The sequence below is a fragment of the Mobula hypostoma genome, chromosome 5, assembly GCF_963921235.1.
Source record: "Mobula hypostoma chromosome 5, sMobHyp1.1, whole genome shotgun sequence".
Taxonomy (NCBI): domain Eukaryota; kingdom Metazoa; phylum Chordata; class Chondrichthyes; order Myliobatiformes; family Myliobatidae; genus Mobula; species Mobula hypostoma.
The window spans coordinates 100,661,057-100,682,045 of NC_086101.1; the positions used below are offsets into that span (position 1 = coordinate 100,661,057).

The window sequence follows — 20,989 nt, forward strand, 5'->3', positions numbered from 1 at the left end:
CTATGAAGTGCATGTTGTTTGAAAAAGAGTAATCAAGTTTAATGCCATCTTCTACCACAAGGTATTATTCTCAGTAATATTTATTTACTTATTTTTTAATTTGCGGTTTGTCTCCTTTTGGATATTGTTTGTTTGTTAGTCTCTGTGTGTAGTTTTTCACTGATTCTAGAGCAGGCCATCCTCAAAAACTGAGTGACCATGCAAGAAGGGGGCTAGTGAGGGAGGCCACCAAGAGACTTATCAAGCTTTAATGGTTCTGTGGTCTGATGAAATCAAAATTGAGCTTTTTGGCCAAGCAACACTATACACATCATCAAAAACATATTATTCCTACCATGAAGCATGGTGGTGGCTGTATCATGATGTGGGATGCTTACGTACAGCAGGCTCTGGAAGGCTTGTAAAGGTAGAGGGTAAAATGAATGCAGTATTTGATTTCCAGCAAGACAATGACCTCAAGTATAACGTCAAAGCTACACTGGGAACGTTTAAAAACTAAAGTTAATGTCCTAGAATGGCCAAGTCAGAGTCCCGACATCAATCCAATTGGGAATTTGTGGCTGGACTTGAAAATGGCTGTTCACTCACAACCCTATGCCATCTGACAGAGCTTGAGCAGTTTTATAAAGAAGAATGGGGAAAAATTGCAGTGTCCAGATGGTTAATCTCTATTACCACATCCTTCCAGCAATGTGGTGGCAAGAAATACTTTCCAAGTTCAGTCTAACCAACGTTATGGATTGCTGCAACATGGCATCTCAACTCTTGCAGTTTCAATTGACTGCTGTAGGGTGAATGGTGGTTGATTATGTAAATAAGGAATTTGAACATGTACAAGGTTACCAATTGGTCAATATCTGCATATGTTAGTCAATTCTGTATAAAATTTGCACATTTTGTTCAAACTTCTGAACAGTGTGGTGACAATGGCGATGTTGTTCTCATTGTGCACAAGTAAATAAAAGTATGTTTGAGGAATGAACATGAGCTTTAAAATTCCAGTTCATCGGCAATGAGAGAACCAGCAACTTTCCCATGCAAGATGTACTGCATATAAACACCTCTGTAATATGCCACATGTTACAGATCTCTAGTGAGGAGAGACACACCCAACACCACACTCATCCCGTCATCAAGCTCATTTTGGATCCAGATTGTTAGTATGTCCTGGATCCCTTAATTCTTAACCTTCTGGAACTATTTATCATATAGAACTTGGTCAAAACCCTTATGAGGTCCATGTAAAATGTGTTTGCTATGCTTTCTGCATCAATTTTCTTAGTTACCTATATATTTGCTTATAAAGAAAAAGAGAATTGTGCAAGAAGTAGTATGGGTCACAATATTTCATGAGCAAATTGATTGTGTCTATTAAGGTGACTGACAATGTATGTACAGTACCTGTTGAGAATCACAGCTTTATATTCAAGCTATCAAATCTTTTCAAAGTAGGCTGACTTAAACTGAACCATTGTAGCAACCAGCTATTGGCAAATGACTATACCACTGCCACTCTTGCATGTAAAGAAGTCATCAACAGGAAAAGAAAGATAGGTTTACAGCAGCTTAGGAATCCTTCGAGTACAAAGCTATTATTTCAAAGGCAGTGCTTTATGAACAGAAGGGATTGTGGAAGTCAGCAATAGTGTTAAATTTGAGAAAATGCTTTATGTAGACCTAAAAATCAGTAACTGTGCAATAACCAGCAAATTAAGAGCCATAAGAAGCAACAGTAGTCACACTCCAGACTGCATAATTATTGGACCATAACGGACAGGAGCAGAATTAGGCCATTCGGCTCATTGAGTCTGCTCCACCATTCCATCATGGCTGATATACTGCATAACTACTTATAAAGTGCAGGCCAAACTAACAACTTAAGAAAATACATAGAACATGGAATAGTACAGCACAGCACAGGCCCTTCGGCCCACATTAATGTGCCAACCCTCAAACCCTGCCTCCTATATAAACCCCCAACTTAAAATCCTCCATATACCTGTCTAGTAGTTTCTTAAATTTCACCACTGTATCTGCCTCCACCACTGACTCAGGCAGTGTATTCCATGCACCAACCACTCTCTGAGTAAAAAACATTCCTCTAATATCCCCCTTGAACTTCCCACCCATTACCTTAGAGCCATGTCATCTTGTATTGAGCGATGGTGCCCTGGGGAAGAGGCGCTGGCTATCCACTTTATCTATTCCTCTTAATATCTTGTATACCTCTATCACATCTCCTCTCATCCTCCTTCTTTACAAAGAGTAAAGCCTTAGCTCCATTAATCTCTGATCATAATCCATACTCTCTAAACCAGGCAGCATCCTGGTATATCTCCTCTGTACCCTTTCCAATGCTTCCACATCCTTCCTATAGTGAGGCAACCAGAACTGGACACAGTACTCCAAGTATGGCCTAACCAGAGTTTTAAAGAGCTGCATCGTTACCTTACAACTCTTAAAGTCTATCCCTCAACTTATGAAAGCTAACACACCGTAAACTTTCTTAACTAGCCTATCTACCCGTGAGACCACTTTCAGGGATCTGTGGACATGTACCCCCAGATCCCTTTGCTCCTCCACAATACCAAATATCCTGCCATTTGCTTTGTACTCTGCCTTGGAGTTTGTCCTTCCAAAGTGTACCACCTCACACTTCTCCTGGTTGAACTGCATCTTCCACTTCTCAACCCACTTCTGCAACCTATCAATGTCTCTCTGCAATCTTCAACAATCCTCTACACTATCTACAACACCACCAACCCTTGTGTCATCTGCGAACTTGCCAACCCACCCTTCTACCCCAATATCCAGGTCATTAATAAAACTCACGAAAAGTAGAGGTCCCAGAACCGATCCTTGTGGGACACCACTAGTCACAACCCTCCATTCCGAATGTACTCCCTCCACCACGACCCTCTGCCTTTTGCAGGCAACCCAATTGTGAATCTACCTGGCCAAACTTCCCTGGATCCTATGCCTTCTGACCTTCTGAATAAGCCTACCGAGAGAAACCTTGTCAAATGCCTTATTAAAATCCACATAGATCACATCCACTGCACTACCCTCATCTATATGCCTGGTCACCTCCTCAAAGAACTCTATCAGGCTTGTTAGACACGATCTGCCCCTCACAAAGCCATGCTGACTGTCCCTGATCAGACAATGATTCTCTAAATGCCCATAGATCTTATCTCTAAGAATCTTTTCCAACAGTTTTCCCACCACAGACGTAACGCTCACTATTCTATAATTACCCAGACTATCCCTACTACCGTTTTTGAACAAGGGGACAACATTCGCCTCCATCGAGTCCTCTGGTACCATTCCCATGGACAACAAGGACATAAAGATCCTAGGCAGAGGCTCAGCAATCTCTTCCCTCGCCTCAAGGAGCAGCCTTGGGAATATTCCATCAGGCCCCGGGGACTTATCTGTCCTAATGTATTTTAACAACTCCAAAACCTCCTCTTCCTTAATATCAACATGCTCCAGAACATCAACCTCAGTCCATATTGTCCTCATACCGTCATCAAGTTTCCTCTCATTGGTGAATACCGAAGAGAAGTATTCATTGAGGACCTCGCTCACCTCCACAGCTTCCAGGCACATCTTCCCACCTTTATCTCTAATCGGTCCTACCTTCACTCCTGTCATCCTTTCGTTCTTCACGTAATTGAAGAATGCCTTGGGGTTTTCCTTTACCCTACTCACCAAGGCCTTCTCATGACCCCTTCTTGCTCTTCTCAGCCATTTCTTAGGCTACTTTCTTGCTACCCTATATTCCTCAACAGATCCATCTGACCCTTGCTTCCTAAACCTCATGTATGCTGCTTTCTTCCACCTGACTAGATTTTCCACCTCACTTGTCATCATGGTTCCTTCACCTTACAGTACTTTATCTTCCTCACTGGGAAAAAATTATCCCTAACATCCTGCAAGAGATCTCTAATCATCGACCACATGTCCATAGTGCATTTCCCTGTAAAAACATCATCCCAATTCACACTCGCAAGTTCTAGCCTTATGGCCTCATAATTTGCCCTTCCCCAATTAAAAACTTTCCTATCCACTCTGATTCTATCCTTTTCCATAATAATGTTGAAGGCAAGGAGTGGTGGCCACTGTCCCCAAGATGCTCACGCACTGAGAGATCTGTGACCTGACCCAGTCCGTTACCTAATACTAGATCGAGTATGGTTTTCCCCCTAGTTGGCCTGTCAACATACTGTGACAGGAATCCGTCCTGGACACACTTAATAAACTCTGCTCCATCCATACCCTTAGAACTAATCAGGGACCAATCAATATTAGGGAAGTTAATGTCACCCATGATAACAACCCTATTATTTTTGCACCTTTCCAAAATCTGCCTCCCAATATGCTCCTCGGTATCTCTGCTGCTACCAGGGGCCTATAGAATACTTCCAATAGAGTAACTGCTCCCTTCCTGTTCCTGACTTCCACCCATACTGACTCAGAATAGGATCCTGCTACATTACCCACCCTTTCTGTAGCTGTAATAGTATCCCTGACCAGTAATGCCACCCTCTCCCCTTTACCCTCCTCTCTATCCCTTTTAAAGCACTGAAATCCAGGAATATTGAGAATCCATTCTTGCCCTGGTGCCAGCCAAGTCTCTGTAATGGCCACTACATCATAATTCCATATATGTATCCAAGTTCTCAGTTCATCACCTTTGTTCCTGATGCTTCTTGCATTGAAGTACATGCACTTTAGCCCTTCTACCTTACTACCATTACACCATTTATTCTGCTTCTCTTTCCTCAAAGCCTCTCTATATGTTAGATCTGGCTTTACTCCATGCACATCTTTCACTGCTTTATCGCTCTGGAACCCATCCCCCTTGCAAATTAGTTTAAACCCTCTTGAACCATGCCAGCAAACCTACCTGCAAGGATATTGCTCCCCCTCGAGTTCAGGTGCAACCGATCCAATCTGTACAGGTCCTACCTTCCCCAGAAGAGATCCCAATGATCCAAAAATCTAAAACCCTGCCCCCTGCACCAACTCCTCAGCCACGCATTCAACTTCCATCTCCTCCAGTTCTTACCATCACTATCACGTAGCACTGGCAGCGATCCTGAGAACGTCACCCTTGAGGTCCTGTCCTTCAGCCTTCTGCCTAGTTCCCGAAACTCACAGTTCAGGACCTCATCCCTCTTCCTGCCTGTGATGTTAGTGCCAAAATATATCACGACTTCTGGTTGCTTTCCCTCTCGTACCAGGATGTCACTTGTGCACTTGCTTGTTTTCTTGTTCCTGGTGAAACCTTGGAGTCTATAAAGGTCATTTGGTCTCAGCTTTGAGACTAATGAGGAGTAACAAGATTCTCAAGTATATTATTTATTTATTATTATGATTGAATTTTTTTATATTTGCACTGTTTTGTATTGAATGTCAGTATTTGTGCAAAGTTCTTCATTGATTCTAATGTATTTCTTTGTTCTACTGTGAATGCCTGCAAAGAATTAAATCTCAGAGTTGTATATTGCAACATATATGTACTCTGATAATATATTTACTTTGAACTTTGAAGTAATGAGATCTACAACTTTTGGAGTCAGAATTCCAACAAATTACAATCCTTCCATAGTCAAAATCAAGTTTATTGTCATAGACGTGCATAAGTACGTGTATACACAGGTACAATGAATAGCATACTTGCACACTGTCACATGCATATAGCATCAGAGACACTGCATTCACAAGAAAAACATGAATTGAATATAAATTATTTAAAATTATATATGAAGAAAAGCACAAATAGAACAAAAGCAAATATTCATTGTAGTGTAAAGTGGTTATGGTTTTGCTGTATGAGGCAGTGATTAGGACTGTACATTCACTCGTTGTTCTAGATACTCCATCTTGAAGGCATCGCACACCCTGCTGAAAGTTATTAGAATGTCATGTATTTCAATATGATCACCTCTCACTCCTTTCTCCATTTTTATGTTGAAGCTATTGATGAGAGATAGTAGTTTCTCTATAGAGCTTTTAACTAACTAGCTCAAAGTTCTTCCAGTTAAGATGGTGCCATGTTGCAATGACTGCCAACGTCACCCTCAGATTTTGCTGTTCTTTTAGCTTCATACAGATGGTTTTCAGGACAGAAAGAGGAGATGGGATCAGATCACAGTTTAGGGACAGAGATGAGGGGGAGTTAGAGGTCAAGGGTAGTAATGAAGAGTCTGGACAAGAAGAGTTCAATTGTGGTTGAGCTTCATTGATCCCAGAAGTCATGTTGCAGGCACTGAGGAGACCAGCAATCTCTAGGATGGAGAATGGTCCCAGATTAGAAGTTCATATAGGTAGTGAGTTCCAGGTATGGGTGGGAGTCATGAGGACTGCAGACTCCACAGGTTACTGATGTCAGAGGTCCATGCAAGTTCAGAAGTCAAGATCCATGTTAAGTCTGGGAGTAGGGACCCAAAGGTCAAGCCTGATGAAGTCTGGAGGGCAAAGCCAGCGGTTGAAGACCCAAGATCGAAAACTGAAGGTAGAGGCCTGAAGAAGTCATGTGGGTCAAAAGGAGTCACGAAATCCTGGATCACCTGAAGGTTAAATCCATGATCTACACCTTGGGGTGAATTCTAAAGTTGGAGGCCTGAGATCTGCAAGTCCGAGAATCCGGCAATAATGTTTGAAGGCCCAGAGCTCTGTTGATTAGTCTGCTTCTGAATAGTAACATAAATCATTCCATAGAGATGCACGTGTACATTTTATTCTGCCTCCAAAACTCATTTCATTGTCTCAATAGAATTAATTTCAAAGGCTAAGAACAATTGGGGATAATATACAGACCATCTATTGTGACAGACTCCTGTCAAATTATCATGTAGTTTATGCTAAATCAGCTTTTCATGTTTCAAAATATAGTTATCATTGGTTGAGTTAGTTCTAGTGTTGTAAATGCAGTAATGTTATGTTTGTTATTAGACAAGCTTTGAGAACACCTGTGTATTTCTCTTTTAATCAGAATCAGGTTTAATATTGCTGACTGTGTGTTGACCTTTCCTTTACATCGGCAGTACAGTGGAAGTGTTACTATAAGTTTTAATAATTCTGTACATCTGTGCACAATAAATTGCATAAAATATTGGAGCAGCATGATGGAGGCACTAGTGTGATGAAGGACCTCAGCCTGAAATGTTGACTGTTTTCCTGCTGTCTGACTTGCTTGTTTTTCTCAGCTGAGTGTACTCCGGTTTACAGAGTAACAATGTGTGTGTTTCAACTATCGCAGCAACGGCAAAAACTTTGGAATTTGCTATCAAGTCCTTTAATAAAATTACTGAAATATCTACTTAAAATCAGCTTAGCACTGTCATAACATGTATAACAGTGATAGAACTAGCACCTTTTCCGAATAATTTGGCTTGACTTTAAATGTAGCGTCATCGACATTTCCCTCATCACAAACTTCAAAGCTAAACAAAGCGTATTATTGGATCACTCTGCTCAGAGCAGTCTCGACCTATTGGTTTTGAAGGCGTTTGGCTTTAACCCAACTTTTAACCGTTTATGAAGTACCATCAATGCAGTGAAATATTCCAGGTCTTTTATGAGGAGTGGTTGTCAAAGAATATTTGACACTGAACCAAACAGGATGACCAAAGACTTAAGAGCAGAGGGGAACAAAAAGATGTCAGGGGAGAATTCTAGAGCTTCGCAATGAGCCAATTGAAAGGATAGTCACCAACAGTCATGTGAATAAATTCAGGAATGTGCCGATGACCAGGTGATGAAGATCCTAGGGGATTTAGGGATCACCAGAATAGGTAGTCTTGAAAATGTTTTAAAACCAGGTTTCAAATAAAACAATTACATAGCTAGTTCATATTCTTACCTCCAATGACAGCTGAGTCACTTCTGACTGAATTTTTTAAAGGTTCCCCCACATCTATCGCTCCTGAATGATCTGCATTTGAACAAAAAATTATAATTAGAGGTTAGCACAATGTAATTCGTTAAATACCAAGTGATTTTTGTTCATCCTTTTAACAGAGCCACATACAAAAATTCTTTATAAACACAAAAGATTCTGCACATTTTGGAAATCCAGAGTAACACACACACAATACGGGAGGAATTCAGCTGATGAAGCAGCACCTATGGAGAGGAATAAACAGTCAATATTTTGGGCCAAGACCCTTAGAGGTGACTACATTCCACAGTTCTTTTTGCTTTTTATTTTTCATTTTGCTTTTCTTTCTCATTTAAAATAATTTTTGCCACAGAAAAAAACAAGAGAAGGACCAACAAATAGGACAAACGTAACCAGCAGATCTCACTTTGACAGCAGCTAATTCTTCAGCAAACACCAAGAGATTTTGCTTGTTCAATTAACAATGCACACAATAGGTTCTTCTCTATACCGGGAAGACAAAATGCAGACTGGGTAACCCATTTAACAACTACCTCTGTTCAGTCTGCAAGATTGACTGTTTTTTTTCAGTTTCTTGCTAACTTAAATTTATAGTCTGTTAGTTTTCTGACTTAATCCTCTTACGTGGTTCCTGTGCAATCCAAGTTCAAGGAATGGTGCACTAGATATTCAGAATCAGAATCAGGTTTATTATCACCGGCACGTGACATGAAATTTGCTAACTTAGCAGCAGCAGTTCAATGCAGTACATAATCTAGCAGAGAAAAGTAATAATAATAAATAAATAAAATAAAACATAATAATAATAAATAAACCAGTAAATCGATTACATATATTGAATAGATTAAAAAAGAGCAAAAACAGAAATACTGTATATTTTTAAAGAGTGAGGTGGTGTCCAAAGCTTCAATGTCCATTTAGGAATCAGATGGCAGAGAGGAAGAAGCTTTTCTTGAATCACTGAGTGAGTGCCTTCAGGCTTCTGTATTTCCTACCTGATGGTAACAGTGAGAAAAGGGTATGCCCTGGGTGCTGGACGTCCTTAATAATGAACGCTGTCTTTCTGAGACACCGCTCCCTAAAGGTGTCCTGGGTGCTTTGTAGGCTAGTGCCCAAGATGGAGCTGACTAGACTTACAACCTTCTGCAGCTTCTTTTGGTCCTGTGCAGAAGCCCCTCCATACCAGACAGTGATGCAGCCTATCAGAATGCTCTCCATGATACAACTATAGACATTTTTGAGTGTACTTGTTGACGTGCCAAATCTCTTCATACTCCTATTGAAGTATAGCTGCTGTCTTGCCTTCTTTGTAACTACATCAATATGTTGGGATCAGGTTAGATCCTCAGAGATCTGGACACACAGCAACTTGAAGCAGCTCACTCTCTCCACTTCTGATCCCCCTATGAGGATTGGTATCTGTTGCTTCGTCTTACCCTTCCTGAAGTCCACAATCAGCTCTTTCATCTTACTGATGTTGAGTGCCAGGTTGTTGCTACGGCACAATTCCACTAGTTGGCATATCTCACTCCTGTACACCCTCTCATCACCTTCTAAGATTCTACCAACAACGGTTGTATCGTCAACAAATTTATATACGGTATTTGAGCTATGCTTAGCCACACTATCATGTGTGTATACAGAGTAGTGCAGTGGGCTAAGCACACACCCCTGAGGTGCACCAGTGTTGATCGTCAGCAAGGAGGATATGTTATCACCAATCCACATAGACTGTGGTCTTCCAGTTAGGAAGTCGAGGATCCAATTGCGTTCCCAGTTCGAGAGATAAACATGCCATCTTGTTACGCAAGAACATCAAAGCAGGATAGGCTATTTTGCATCTCAGGTCTTTTCTACCATTCACTTTGTAAAGAAATATAGAAACATAGAAAATAGGTGCAGGAGTAGGCCATTGGGCCCTTCGAGCCTGCGCCGCCATTTATTATGATCATGGCTGATCATCCAACTCAGAACCCCGCCCCAGCCTTCCCTCCATACCCCCTGATCCCTTTAGCCACAAGGGCCATATCTAACTCCCTCTTAAATATAGCCAATGAACTGGCCTCAACTGTTTCCTGTGGCAGAGAATTCCACAGATTAACCACTCTCTGTGGGAAGAAGTTTTTCCTAATCTCAGTCCTAAAAGTCTTCCCCTTTATCCTCAAACTGTGACCCCTCGTTCTGGACTTCCCCAACATTGGGAACAATCTTCCTAAATCTAGCCTGTCCAATCCCTTTAGGATTTTATACGTTTCAATCAGATCCCCCCTCAATCTTCTAAATTCCAACGAGTACAAGCCCAGTTCATCCAGTCTTTCTTCATATGAAAGTCTTGCCATCCCAGGAATCAATCTGGTGAACCTTCTTTGTACTCTCTCTATGGCAAGGATGTCTTTCCTCAGATTAGGGGACCAAAACTGCACACAATACTCCAGGTGTGGTCTCACCAAGGCCTTGTACAACTGCAGTAGTACCTCCCTGCTCCTGTACTTGAATCCTCTCGCTATAAATGCCAGCATACCATTCGCCTTTTTCACCGCCTGCTGTACCTGCATGCCCACTTTCAATGACTGGTGCATAATGACACCCAGGTCTCGTTGCACCTCCCCTTTTCCTAATCGGCCACCATTCAGATAATAATCTGTTTTCCTATTTTTGCCACCAAAGTAGATAACTTCACATTTATCCACATTAAATTGCATCTGCCATGAATTTGCCCACTCACCCAACCTATCCAAGTCACCCTGCATCCTCTTAGCATCCTCCTCACAGCTAACACTGCCGCCCAGCTTCGTGTCATCCGCAAACTTGGAGATGCTGCATTTAATTCCCTCATCCAAGTCATTAATATATATTGTAAACAACTGGGGTCCCAGCACTGAGCCTTGCGGTACCCCACTAGTCACTGCCTGCCATTCTGAAAAGGTCCCGTTTATTCCCACTCTTTGCTTCCTGTACGCTAACCAATTCTCTATCCACATCAATACCATACCCCCAATACCGTGTGCTTTAAGTTTGCACACTAATCTCCTGTGTGATAATGGCTATTGGCCCATGGCCAATCTATCTGCTCTTATATCTTATGGTTTTAGTAGGGTCTTGATTAGTCAGGGCATCAAAGGTTATGGAAAGAAAGCAGGAGACTGGGGTTGAGAGGAATAATAAATCAGCCATGATGGAATGGCAGAGCAGACTGGATAGGCCATATGGCCTAATTCTGCTCCTATATATCATCCCAGGCTGAAATTCCTCTTTTTGTGCCAGTTCCCCATAGCCCTCAATTAACCAATCTTTCAAAAATAAATAAAACATGGAACTAAGTACACTACAGCATAGGGGCAGGCTCATTTACCTACTATATTCCACCAAACTAATAAAGCCAAAGAGCCTTCTTTAATTGATATCCCATCCATCACCCTAATTCATCATCTCTACCACCAGTGCACAGCAACTGCAGACTAGATGATCTAAAATTAACTTCTTAACTAGGCAACCTTGAAGAACTTTCTAAAATCCAAACTTCCAATAACAAGTATACAAATTATGAAGGGTATAGATCAGATAAATGCACTGAGGTTGGGTGAAACTAGAACAAGAACAAGAGGTGATGGGAGAAAGGTGGAATATTTAAAGGGAACTTGAGGGAACTGGAGGTAGAAAATGTATGACAAAAGGACAATTTTACAATTGTCATGGGGGATTTTCAGTATTCACGTAGATTGGGAAAATCAGGTTACCGCTGGATTACTGGAGGGGGAATTTCTAGAATGTCTATGTGATGGCTTTTTAGAGCAGCTCATGGTTGTGCCCACTAGGGGATCAGCTATTCTGGATTGAATGTTGGGCAATGAACCAGAATTGATTAGAGCGCTTAAGGTAAAAGAACCCTTTGGGGCAAGTGATCGTAATATGATCAAATTCACCCTGAAATTTGAGGAGAAGCTAAAGTCAGTATTACAGTGGAGTAAAGGGAATTACAAAGGCATCAGAAAGGGGTTGGCCAGATTTGGTTGTAAAAGAATACTGGCAGGGATCATGGCAGAGCAGGGATGATGGCTGGAATTTCTGGCAGCAATTCAGAAGGCACAGGATATATACATCCCAAAGAGGAAGAAGGAAAGATGACATAACCGTGGCTAACGAGAGAAGTCAAAGCCAACATGAAAGTGAAGGAGAGGGGATATAATAGAATATAAATTAGTGAGAAGTTAGAGGATTGGGGTAGTTTTTTTAAAAAAATCAAAAGGCAGCTAAAAAAGCCATTAAAAGGTAAAGATGGAATCTGAAAATAAGCTAGCCAGTGATATTAAAGAGGATACCAAAAGCATCTTCAGGTATATAAAGCGAAAAAGAGAGGCAAGAGTGGATTATCCGACCACTGGAAAACAATGCTGAACTGAACTGAATACGTATTTTGAATCAGTCTTCATTGTGGAAGACACTAGCAGTATAGTGGATGTTCCAGGTGTCAGGGAGTACGAGGTGTGTTAACTTTGCATAACCAGAGAAGATTCTTGTGAAACTGAAATGTCTGAAGGTAGATAAGTCACCTGCACCAGATGGTGTACACCCAAGGGTTCTGAAAGAAGTGGCTGAAGAGATTGTGGAGGCATTAGTAATGATCTTTGAAGAATCACTAGATTCTGGAATGGTTCTGGAAGACTGGAAAATTGCAAAGGTCACTCCACTCTTCAAGGAGGAAGAGAGGCAGAAGAAAGAAAACTATAAGCCAGTTGTTCTGACCTCTGTGGTTGGAGAGATGTTGCAGTTGATTATTAAGAATGAGGTCTCGGGGCACTTGATAATTAAGCCATAGTCAGCATGATTTCCTCAAAGGAAAATCTTACCTGACATATCTGTTGGAACTCTTTAAAGAAATAACAAGCAGGACAGACAAAGGAGAATTGGTTGATGTTGTGTACTTGGATTTTCAGATGGGCTTTGATAAGGTGTCATACATGAGACTGTTTAACAAGCTATGAGTCTATGGTATTACAGGAAAGATTCTCGCGTAGATAAAGTAGTGGCTGATTGGCAGGAGGCAGAGTGGGAATATAAGGGAGCCTTTTCCAACTGGCTGCCGGTGACTAGTGGTGTTCTGTGGGGTTCTGTGGTGGGACCAATTCTTTTTATGTTTTTTGTCAATGAGTTGCATGATGGAATTGATTACTTTGTTGCAAGTTTGCAGATGATACAAAGAAACGTGAAGGAGCAGGTAGTTTTGAAGAAGTAGAGGGCTACAGAAGGACTTAAACAGATCAGGAGAACGGACAAAGAAATGGTAGATAGAACACAGTGTCAGGAAGTGTATGGTCATGCACTCTGGTAGAAGGAATGAAAGAGTTGACTGTTTTCTAAATGGAGATTAAATACAAAAAACTGAGGCACAAAGGGACTGGGGAGTTCTTGTGCAGGATTCCCTAAAGGTTAATTTGCAGGTTGAGTCTGGGGTGAGGAAGGTATGTGCAATGTTAGGGTTCATTTCAAGAGGACCAGAATATAAAAACAAGGATGGAATGTTGAGACTTCATAAAACACTGAGGCCTCACTTGGAGTATTGTGAGCAAGTTTGGGCCACTTATCTTGGAAATTATGAACTAAAACTGGACCGGCCCGTGAGCATATATTGGGATACTATGCTAATCCAGCCCGCAAGTGATTATTCCTTATTCTGAGTGTTTCACGTGACCACACTGATGGACATACATGGCATCTTGTTACACTGGCCCCAGGTTCCTAACACTGGTATACACGAATGACGGGAAGGCAGACTACCTTATTAATATGTCGTAGATACTCTCCATGCACGCGCAGGTTTTCAGATGGGATCGTTCAAATTTGTAAACAGAAACAGCGTCACTGTGTTTTAACAAGAAATCTATGCTAAATGTCCAGATATTTACATGTGCTACGATACTTGTTGAATAACTCGCGTTTTGAAATAAAATCGAAGAAAAAAGTTGCAATGGCAATGAATGCGAAATGCAGGAAGGTAGGCACTGAGTGCTGAAATTTCCAAGACACTTGGACACTAGATTACTTCTTCATTGAGCAAGCTGGGAAACCAGTTTCTCTCATTTGCCTAGAAAATGTTGCTGTGAAGAAGGTGGCAAATATCAGGCGACATTACGAGACCCACCATAGTGGAAATTTTAGCAAGTTTACTGAGCAAGCAAGGAAAGATGAAGTTGAGCGAATGAAGGCTAGTTTCGGAAAACAAACATTATTTTTTTCCAAGGAAAGCAGTGAAAGTGAAGGAAATACCCATGCCAACTATGAAGTTTCAAAACGTATTGCAGAAAAGATGAAGCCTCTTACAGATGGAGAGTTTGTCAAAGAATGTTTACTGGCAGTGGTGGATATTGTTTGTCCTAAAAAGAAATCTTTATTTGCATCTTTCAGCCTGTCAGCAAGAACGATCACACAGTGTGTTGAAGAAATGTCCGCAGATGTTAAAAATTGTTTAAGGGATGCCTGCAACGAATTGCAATTTTTGACTTCTCTAGAAAATGTATTCATCCAAGTGGGAAGTATCCTAATTTAGTGGACCATGCAAAAAAGATGTCATCATTGTTTGGCACCACTCATCTGTGTGAGCAATTACTTTCAAAAATGAAGCACACCAAGAACCATTTGAGAACAAGATTAACTGATGCCCATCTGGATAAAGATGCTCTTGGCATCAACAAGTCTGACACCCAATATTAAGAAGCTTTCAAGCAACAAACAGCATCAAGTTTCACATTGATTTATCGACTGTTTGCATTAAAATTTTCTTTTTTATTATACTTAATTTACCACCATTCAATGCATCATGTTCATACGTTCTATGTTTAAAGACTCTTTTTGTCCTTTTAATATATTCAAAAGATGCCTTGATTGAAATAAATTGCAACTAAACTGAGTTCATTGATTACTAATTGGCATCCTTGGTTAAGCATAAATGATTTTCTAGCATGTGTTAATCATTAATTTGAGGCAAAACATAACTAGATGTATTTAAATGGATAATTCCCATATTTCAAGTTTTTTATGGCATTATCTGGCCTACTGTCCGCTCATAAATAAGCGATCCGGCCCACAGAGGCAAAAGGTTGCTGACCCCTGGTCTGAGGACACAGCCTCAGAATAGAAGGGTGTCCTTTTAGAATGGAGATAAGGGGAAATTCATTTAGCCAGAGTGTTGTGAATCTGTGGAATTCTTTGCCACAGGCAACTATGGAGGTCAAGTCTTTATGTATATTTAAGGCAGAGGTTGATAAGATTCTTGATCGGTCAGGGCATGAAGGGATATGGGGAGAAGGAATTGGGACTGAGAGGAAAATTGGATTAGGCATGATGAAATGGTGGAGCAGACTTGATGGGTCAAAAAGCCTAATTCTGCTCCTATATCTTTTGTTCTTAACATCCAAGGATACACATTGTATGCAAAGGACAGGCAAATATCCATTGGGGATGGGGTAGCACTATTGGGAAAAAGTGAAATCAAAGCTTTAGTAAGAGATGACATAGGATTGGAAGATATAGAACCCTTGTTGGTAGAATTAAGAAACTGGAAGAGTAAAAAGATACTGATGGGAGTTATACACAGGCCTCCAAATAACAATCAGGATGTGGGCTACAAATTAGAATTGGAAATAGAAAAGGCATGCCAAAAGGGCAATGTTGCTATTATCATAGGGGTTTCAATATGCAGGTAGATTGGGAAAATTTGGTTGGTGCTGGATCCCAAGAGAGGGAATTTGGAGTATGCCTATGAGATGGTTATTTAGAGCAGTTTGTGGTTGAGCCCACTGGGTGAACAGTCATTCTGGATTGGGTGTTATGTAGTGTTGCAGGTTTGATTAGGAAACTTAAGGTAAATGAACCCTTTGGAGAAGATGAACATAATATGATAGAATACACTCTGCAATTTGAGAAGGAGAAGGTAAAATTGGATATATCAGTATTATAGAGGAGTAAAGGGAATTACCAAGACATGAGTGAGGAGATGGCCAAACTGGATTGGAAGGGATGACAGCAGATCTGCAATTGCTGGAGTTTCTGGGAGCAATTCGGAAGGCAAGGAAAAAATGCATCCCAAAGAAGAAAAAGAATGCTAAAGGCATGATGACACAAATGTGGCTGACAAGGGAAGTATAAGCCAACATAAAAGCAAAAGAGAGGGCATAAAATAAAGCAAAAATTAGTGGGAAGATAGAGGATTGGGAAGGTTTAAAAAATGAACAGCAGATACCTAAAAAAGCCACAAGGAGGGAAAAGATGACATATGAATGTAAGCTAGCCAATAATATCAAAGAGCATGTTGAAAGTCTTTTATAATTATATTTATTTAAATTTTTCATTCATTCCACAATGTGAGGGAGTAAAAAGCTTTGCATTATGACTTTGTTGCAATGTAGAGACATTTAAATTTATAAATCTAATAGCTTTTAGAATGAAGCTGTCCTGCAGCCTGTTGGTCCTGGCTTTAATGCTGCAGTACAGTTTGCCAGATGGAAGCAGCCGAAACAGTTTATGGTTGGGGTAACTGGTGTCCCTGATAATCTTCTAGGCCTTCTTTCTGCTCCCGCTGCTATAAATGTCCTCAGTGGAGGGAAGTTCACTTCCACAGATGCACTGGGCTGTCCATTCCACTCTCTGCAGTGACCAGTGATCAAGGTCGATGAAGTTCCCATACCAGGCAGTGATACAGCTAGACAGGATGCTCTCAATGGTGCCCCTGTAGAATGTCTTGAGGATTTGGGGGCTCATGCCGAACTTCTCAGTTGCCTGAGGTGGAAGAGATGCTGTTGTGCTTTTTTTTTTGCCACACAGCCAGTGTGTATAGTCCAGGTGAGATCTTTGGTGATGTGTATACCCTTTCGACTACATTTCCATTGATGTTGATTGAGGCAAGCCTGTCTCCGTTCCTCCTGTAATCCACGATCAGCTCTTTTGTTTTTTGGACTTTGATGGAGAGGTTGTTATCTTGGCACCACTGTGTCAGAAGGTTAACCTCTCCTCTGTAGGCTGTCCAGTCATTGCTAGAAATAAGACCACTCAGTGTCGTGTCATCTGCGAATTTGATCAGATTGGAGCTGTGTGTGGCAGTACAGTGGTGGGTGTAAAGGGAGTAGAGGAGGGGACTCAGGGCACAACCCTGGTGGGCACATGTGTTGAGGGTGAGAGGGCCAGAGGTGAGGGAGCCCATCCTTACCACCTGTCGGCAATCTAATAATAATAGGAAGTCTAGGACGCAATTGCACACGGTGAGGTGCAAAGAGAAGAGACAGTAGATATCAGGCCACTGGAAAATAATGCTGGACAGGTAGTAATGGGGGTCAAGGAAATGTTGGACAAACTGAATAAGTATCTACTGTGGAAGGCACTAACAGTTTGCCAAGCAACACACATCAAAGTTGCTGGTGAATGCAGCAGGCCTCCCCCTCCCACTTTCAAACCTCTTACTAGCTCTTCCTTCAGCTAGTCCTGACAAAGGTTCTCAGCCTGAAACGTCGACTGTACCTCTTCCTAGAGATGCTGACTGGCCTGCTGCGTTCACCAGCAATTTTGATGTGTGTTGCTTGAATTTCCAGCATCTGCAGAATTCCTCGTGTAACAGCTTGCCGAAAGTTTGAGAGTGTCAGGGTGCAGAAGTGAGCGCAGTTGCTATTACTGCGGAGAAAGTGATTGGGAAGCTGAAAAGTCTGAAGATTGAACAATTCACCTGGACCGGATGGATTATAGCAGAGGGAGCTGAAGAAATTGTCATAGTCATAGTCATAGTCATACTTTATTGATTCCAAGGGAAATTGGTTTTCATTACAGTTGCACCATAAATAATAAATAGTAATAAAACCATAAATAGTTAAATAGTAATATGTAAATTATGCCAGTAAATTATGAAATAAGTCCAGGACCAGCCTATTGGTTCAGGGTGTCTGACCCTCCAAGGGAGGAGTTGTAAAGTTTGATGGCCACAGGCAGGAATGACTTTCTATGAGGCTCTGTGTTGCATCTCAGTGGAATGAGTCTCTGGCTGAATGTAATCCTGTGCCCACCCAGTACATTATGTAATGGATGGGAGACATTGTCCAAGATGGCATGCAACTTGGACAGCATCCTCTTTTCAGACACCACCGTGAGAGAGTCCAGTTCCATCCCCACAACATCACTAGCCTTACGAATGAGTTTGTTGATTCTGCTGGTGTCTGCTACCCTCAGCCTGCTGCCCCAGCACACAACAGCAAACATGATAGCACTGGCCACCACAGACTCATAGAACGTCCTCAGCATCATCTGGCAGATGTTAAAGGACCTCAATCTCCTTAGGAAATAGAGACGGCTCTGACCCTTCTTGTCGACAGCTAATATGGAGGCATTAGGAATGATCTTCCAAGAATCACTGGATCCTGGAATGATTCTGGAGGACTACAAAATTGCCAATGTCATTCCACTCTTTAAAAAGGGAGAGAGGCAGAAGGAAGGAAATTAGAGGCCAGTTATCTTGACTTCAGTGTTTAGAAAGATGTCAATTACTAAGGATGAGGTTTCGGGTTACTTGGAGATCAAAATAAGCGTGGGAAATCTTGCCTGACAAATCTGTTAGAATTCTTCCAAGAAATAACATGTAGGATAGACAAAGGAGAGTCAGTGGATGTTGTTGATTTGGATTTTCAGAAGGCATTTGACAAGTTGCCCATATGAGATTGTTTAACAAAATAAGAGCACGGTATTACAGAAAAGGTACTAGAATGGATTGGCTGTCAGGTTGGAGTCAAAGAGTGTCAATAAAGCCGGCCTTTTCTGGTTGTCTTTCACTGATTAGTGTGTGCCACAGCAATCGGGTTAGGTCGACTTCTTTTCATGTTGTATGGCAGTGATTTGGATGTCTTTGTGGCCAAGTCTGCGGAGGGTAAAAGGATAGGCAGAACGGAAGAAGCATGGTGTCCGCAGAAGGACTTCCACAGATTAGGGGAATGGGATAAAAACTGGCAGATAGAATGTTATGTAGGGAAGTACAAGGTCATGCACTTTGGCAGAAAGAATAAACGTGTGGACTAATTGGTCAATGGGGAGAAAATTCAAAAATCAGATGTGCAGAAGGAATTTGGAGTTCTCATGCAGGATTCCTTAAAGGTTACCTTGCAGGTTGAGTTGGTGGTAAGGAAAGCAAATACAATGTTAGTATTCATTTCAATATGACTAGAATATAAAAGCAAGGGCTGTAATGCTGAGTATTTATAAGGCATTGGTCAGACCATACTTGTAGTATATTGAGCAGTTTTGGGCCCCTTATTAGATTAGATTATGAGAACACTCAGTCCTCTTTTATTGTCATTTAGAAATGCATACTTGTGTTAAGAAATGATACAATGTTTCTCCGGAGCAATATCACAGAAAACAGGACAAACCAAAGACTAACACTGACAGAACCACATAATTATAACATATAGTTACAGCAGTGCAAAGCAATACCATAATTTGATGAAGAACAAACCATGGGCAAGGTAAAAAAAAAAAGTCTCAAATGTCCCCGTGTCGATTGACTCCCGAGTCCCCGATAGCAGGCGGCAAAAGGGAGAAACTCCCTGCCATAAACCTCCAGGCACCGTCAACTTGCCGATGCCTTGGAAGCAGCCGATCACAGCCGACACTGAGTCCATCCGTCCGAAAACTTCGAGCCTCCGATACAGCCTCCTGAGCACCATCCTCTGCCGAGCGCCTTCGACCTCGCCCCGACCACTGAAACAAGCAAAGCCGAGGATTTCGGGGTCTTCTGCTCCGGAGATTCCAGTTACCACACAGTAGCAGTGGCAGTGAAGCGGGCATTTCAGAAGATTTCCAGATGTTCCTCTGTACTCTCACATCCATCTCCATCAAATCAGAATTGTGCACAGTCCCCTACTTGACAAATAACAGACATCACCACCGAAGTGGCCGCGCGCACTGCCGTTGCATCGCTATCTTCTCCTCCTCCTTTAATCTAAGAATGGATGTGCTGGCACTGGAGAAGAGTCCAGATGAGATTCATGAGAATGATCTCAGGAATGAAAGAGTTAACATATGATAAACATTTGATGTCTCTGAGCCTGCAGTCACTTCAGTTTAGAAGAATGAAGGGGAATCCTCATTGAAACCTATCAAATACCGAAAGGTCTTTGATAGAGTGGATGTAGAGAGGCTGCTTCCTACAGGGGAAGAGTCTAGAACCAGAAGACACAGCCTCAGAATTGAGGGATGCCCATTTAGAGCAAAGATGAGGAAAAATTTCCTTTGCCAGATGGTGGTGAATCTGCGGAATTCATTGCCACAGATGGCTGTGCAGGCCAAGTCATTGAGTATATTTAAGGCAGAGATTGATAGATTCTTGATTAATTAGGGTGTCAATGGTTACTTGGAGAAGGCAGGAGAATGGGGTTCAGAGGGATAATAAATTAGCCATGATCCTTATTTCAGATATAGATTCAGATTTATTTAACACATGTGGAGGTACATCAAAACACATGGGAAATGCATCAATTGCATTAAAACCAATACACCCAAGGACATGCTGAGACCAGCCCACAATTGTCACCACACAGTCTGGTGTCAACATGGCATGCCCCCAGTACTCGGCAGAACCAAGCACTCCTAAATGGAACATTATTAGCAACAAAGCAAGCCCCTTTCCTCCCACCCACACACATGGAAAGTCCTCCAACTCTAGGACTGGTCTCTGGGCCTCCAGGCTTTGGCCATTGAGCTATGCCTTCTTGCCTTCTGATTGACCTCCAGTCCTCGATCTTGGGCACCGATCCCCAGACTAGCTTTTATAGCATTCAGAAATGCTCTTCTGCACACCACTGTTGTAACACATGGTAATTTGAGTTAAAGTTGCCTTCAGTCAGCTTGAAACAGTCTGGCCATTCTCTTCTGGCCTCTTTCATTAACAATGCATTTTCACCACACAGATTTTCCACTCACCGGATAATCTTTTTGTTTCATTCGCCTTTCTCTGTAAACTGTAAATACTGTTGTGTGTGAATACCCCTGGAAATCAGAAGTTTTTGAGATACTCGAACCACCCTGTCTGATACTAATAATCATTCCACA

The 20,989-nt window shown here is 41.6% G+C and overlaps 1 protein-coding gene across 1 annotated transcript in view; it reads right to left on the bottom strand.

Moving 5' to 3' along the window:
- The window catches only part of LOC134346871 (contactin-associated protein-like 5), a 1,673,098-nt gene that overhangs the window by 20,811 nt on the left and 1,631,298 nt on the right, over nucleotides 1-20,989 (bottom strand). Inside the window, exon 23 of the mRNA XM_063048676.1 lies at nucleotides 7,874-7,945. Within this exon, the coding sequence (XP_062904746.1) occupies nucleotides 7,874-7,945 (72 nt within the window). The remainder of the gene's footprint in view (nucleotides 1-7,873; nucleotides 7,946-20,989) is intronic.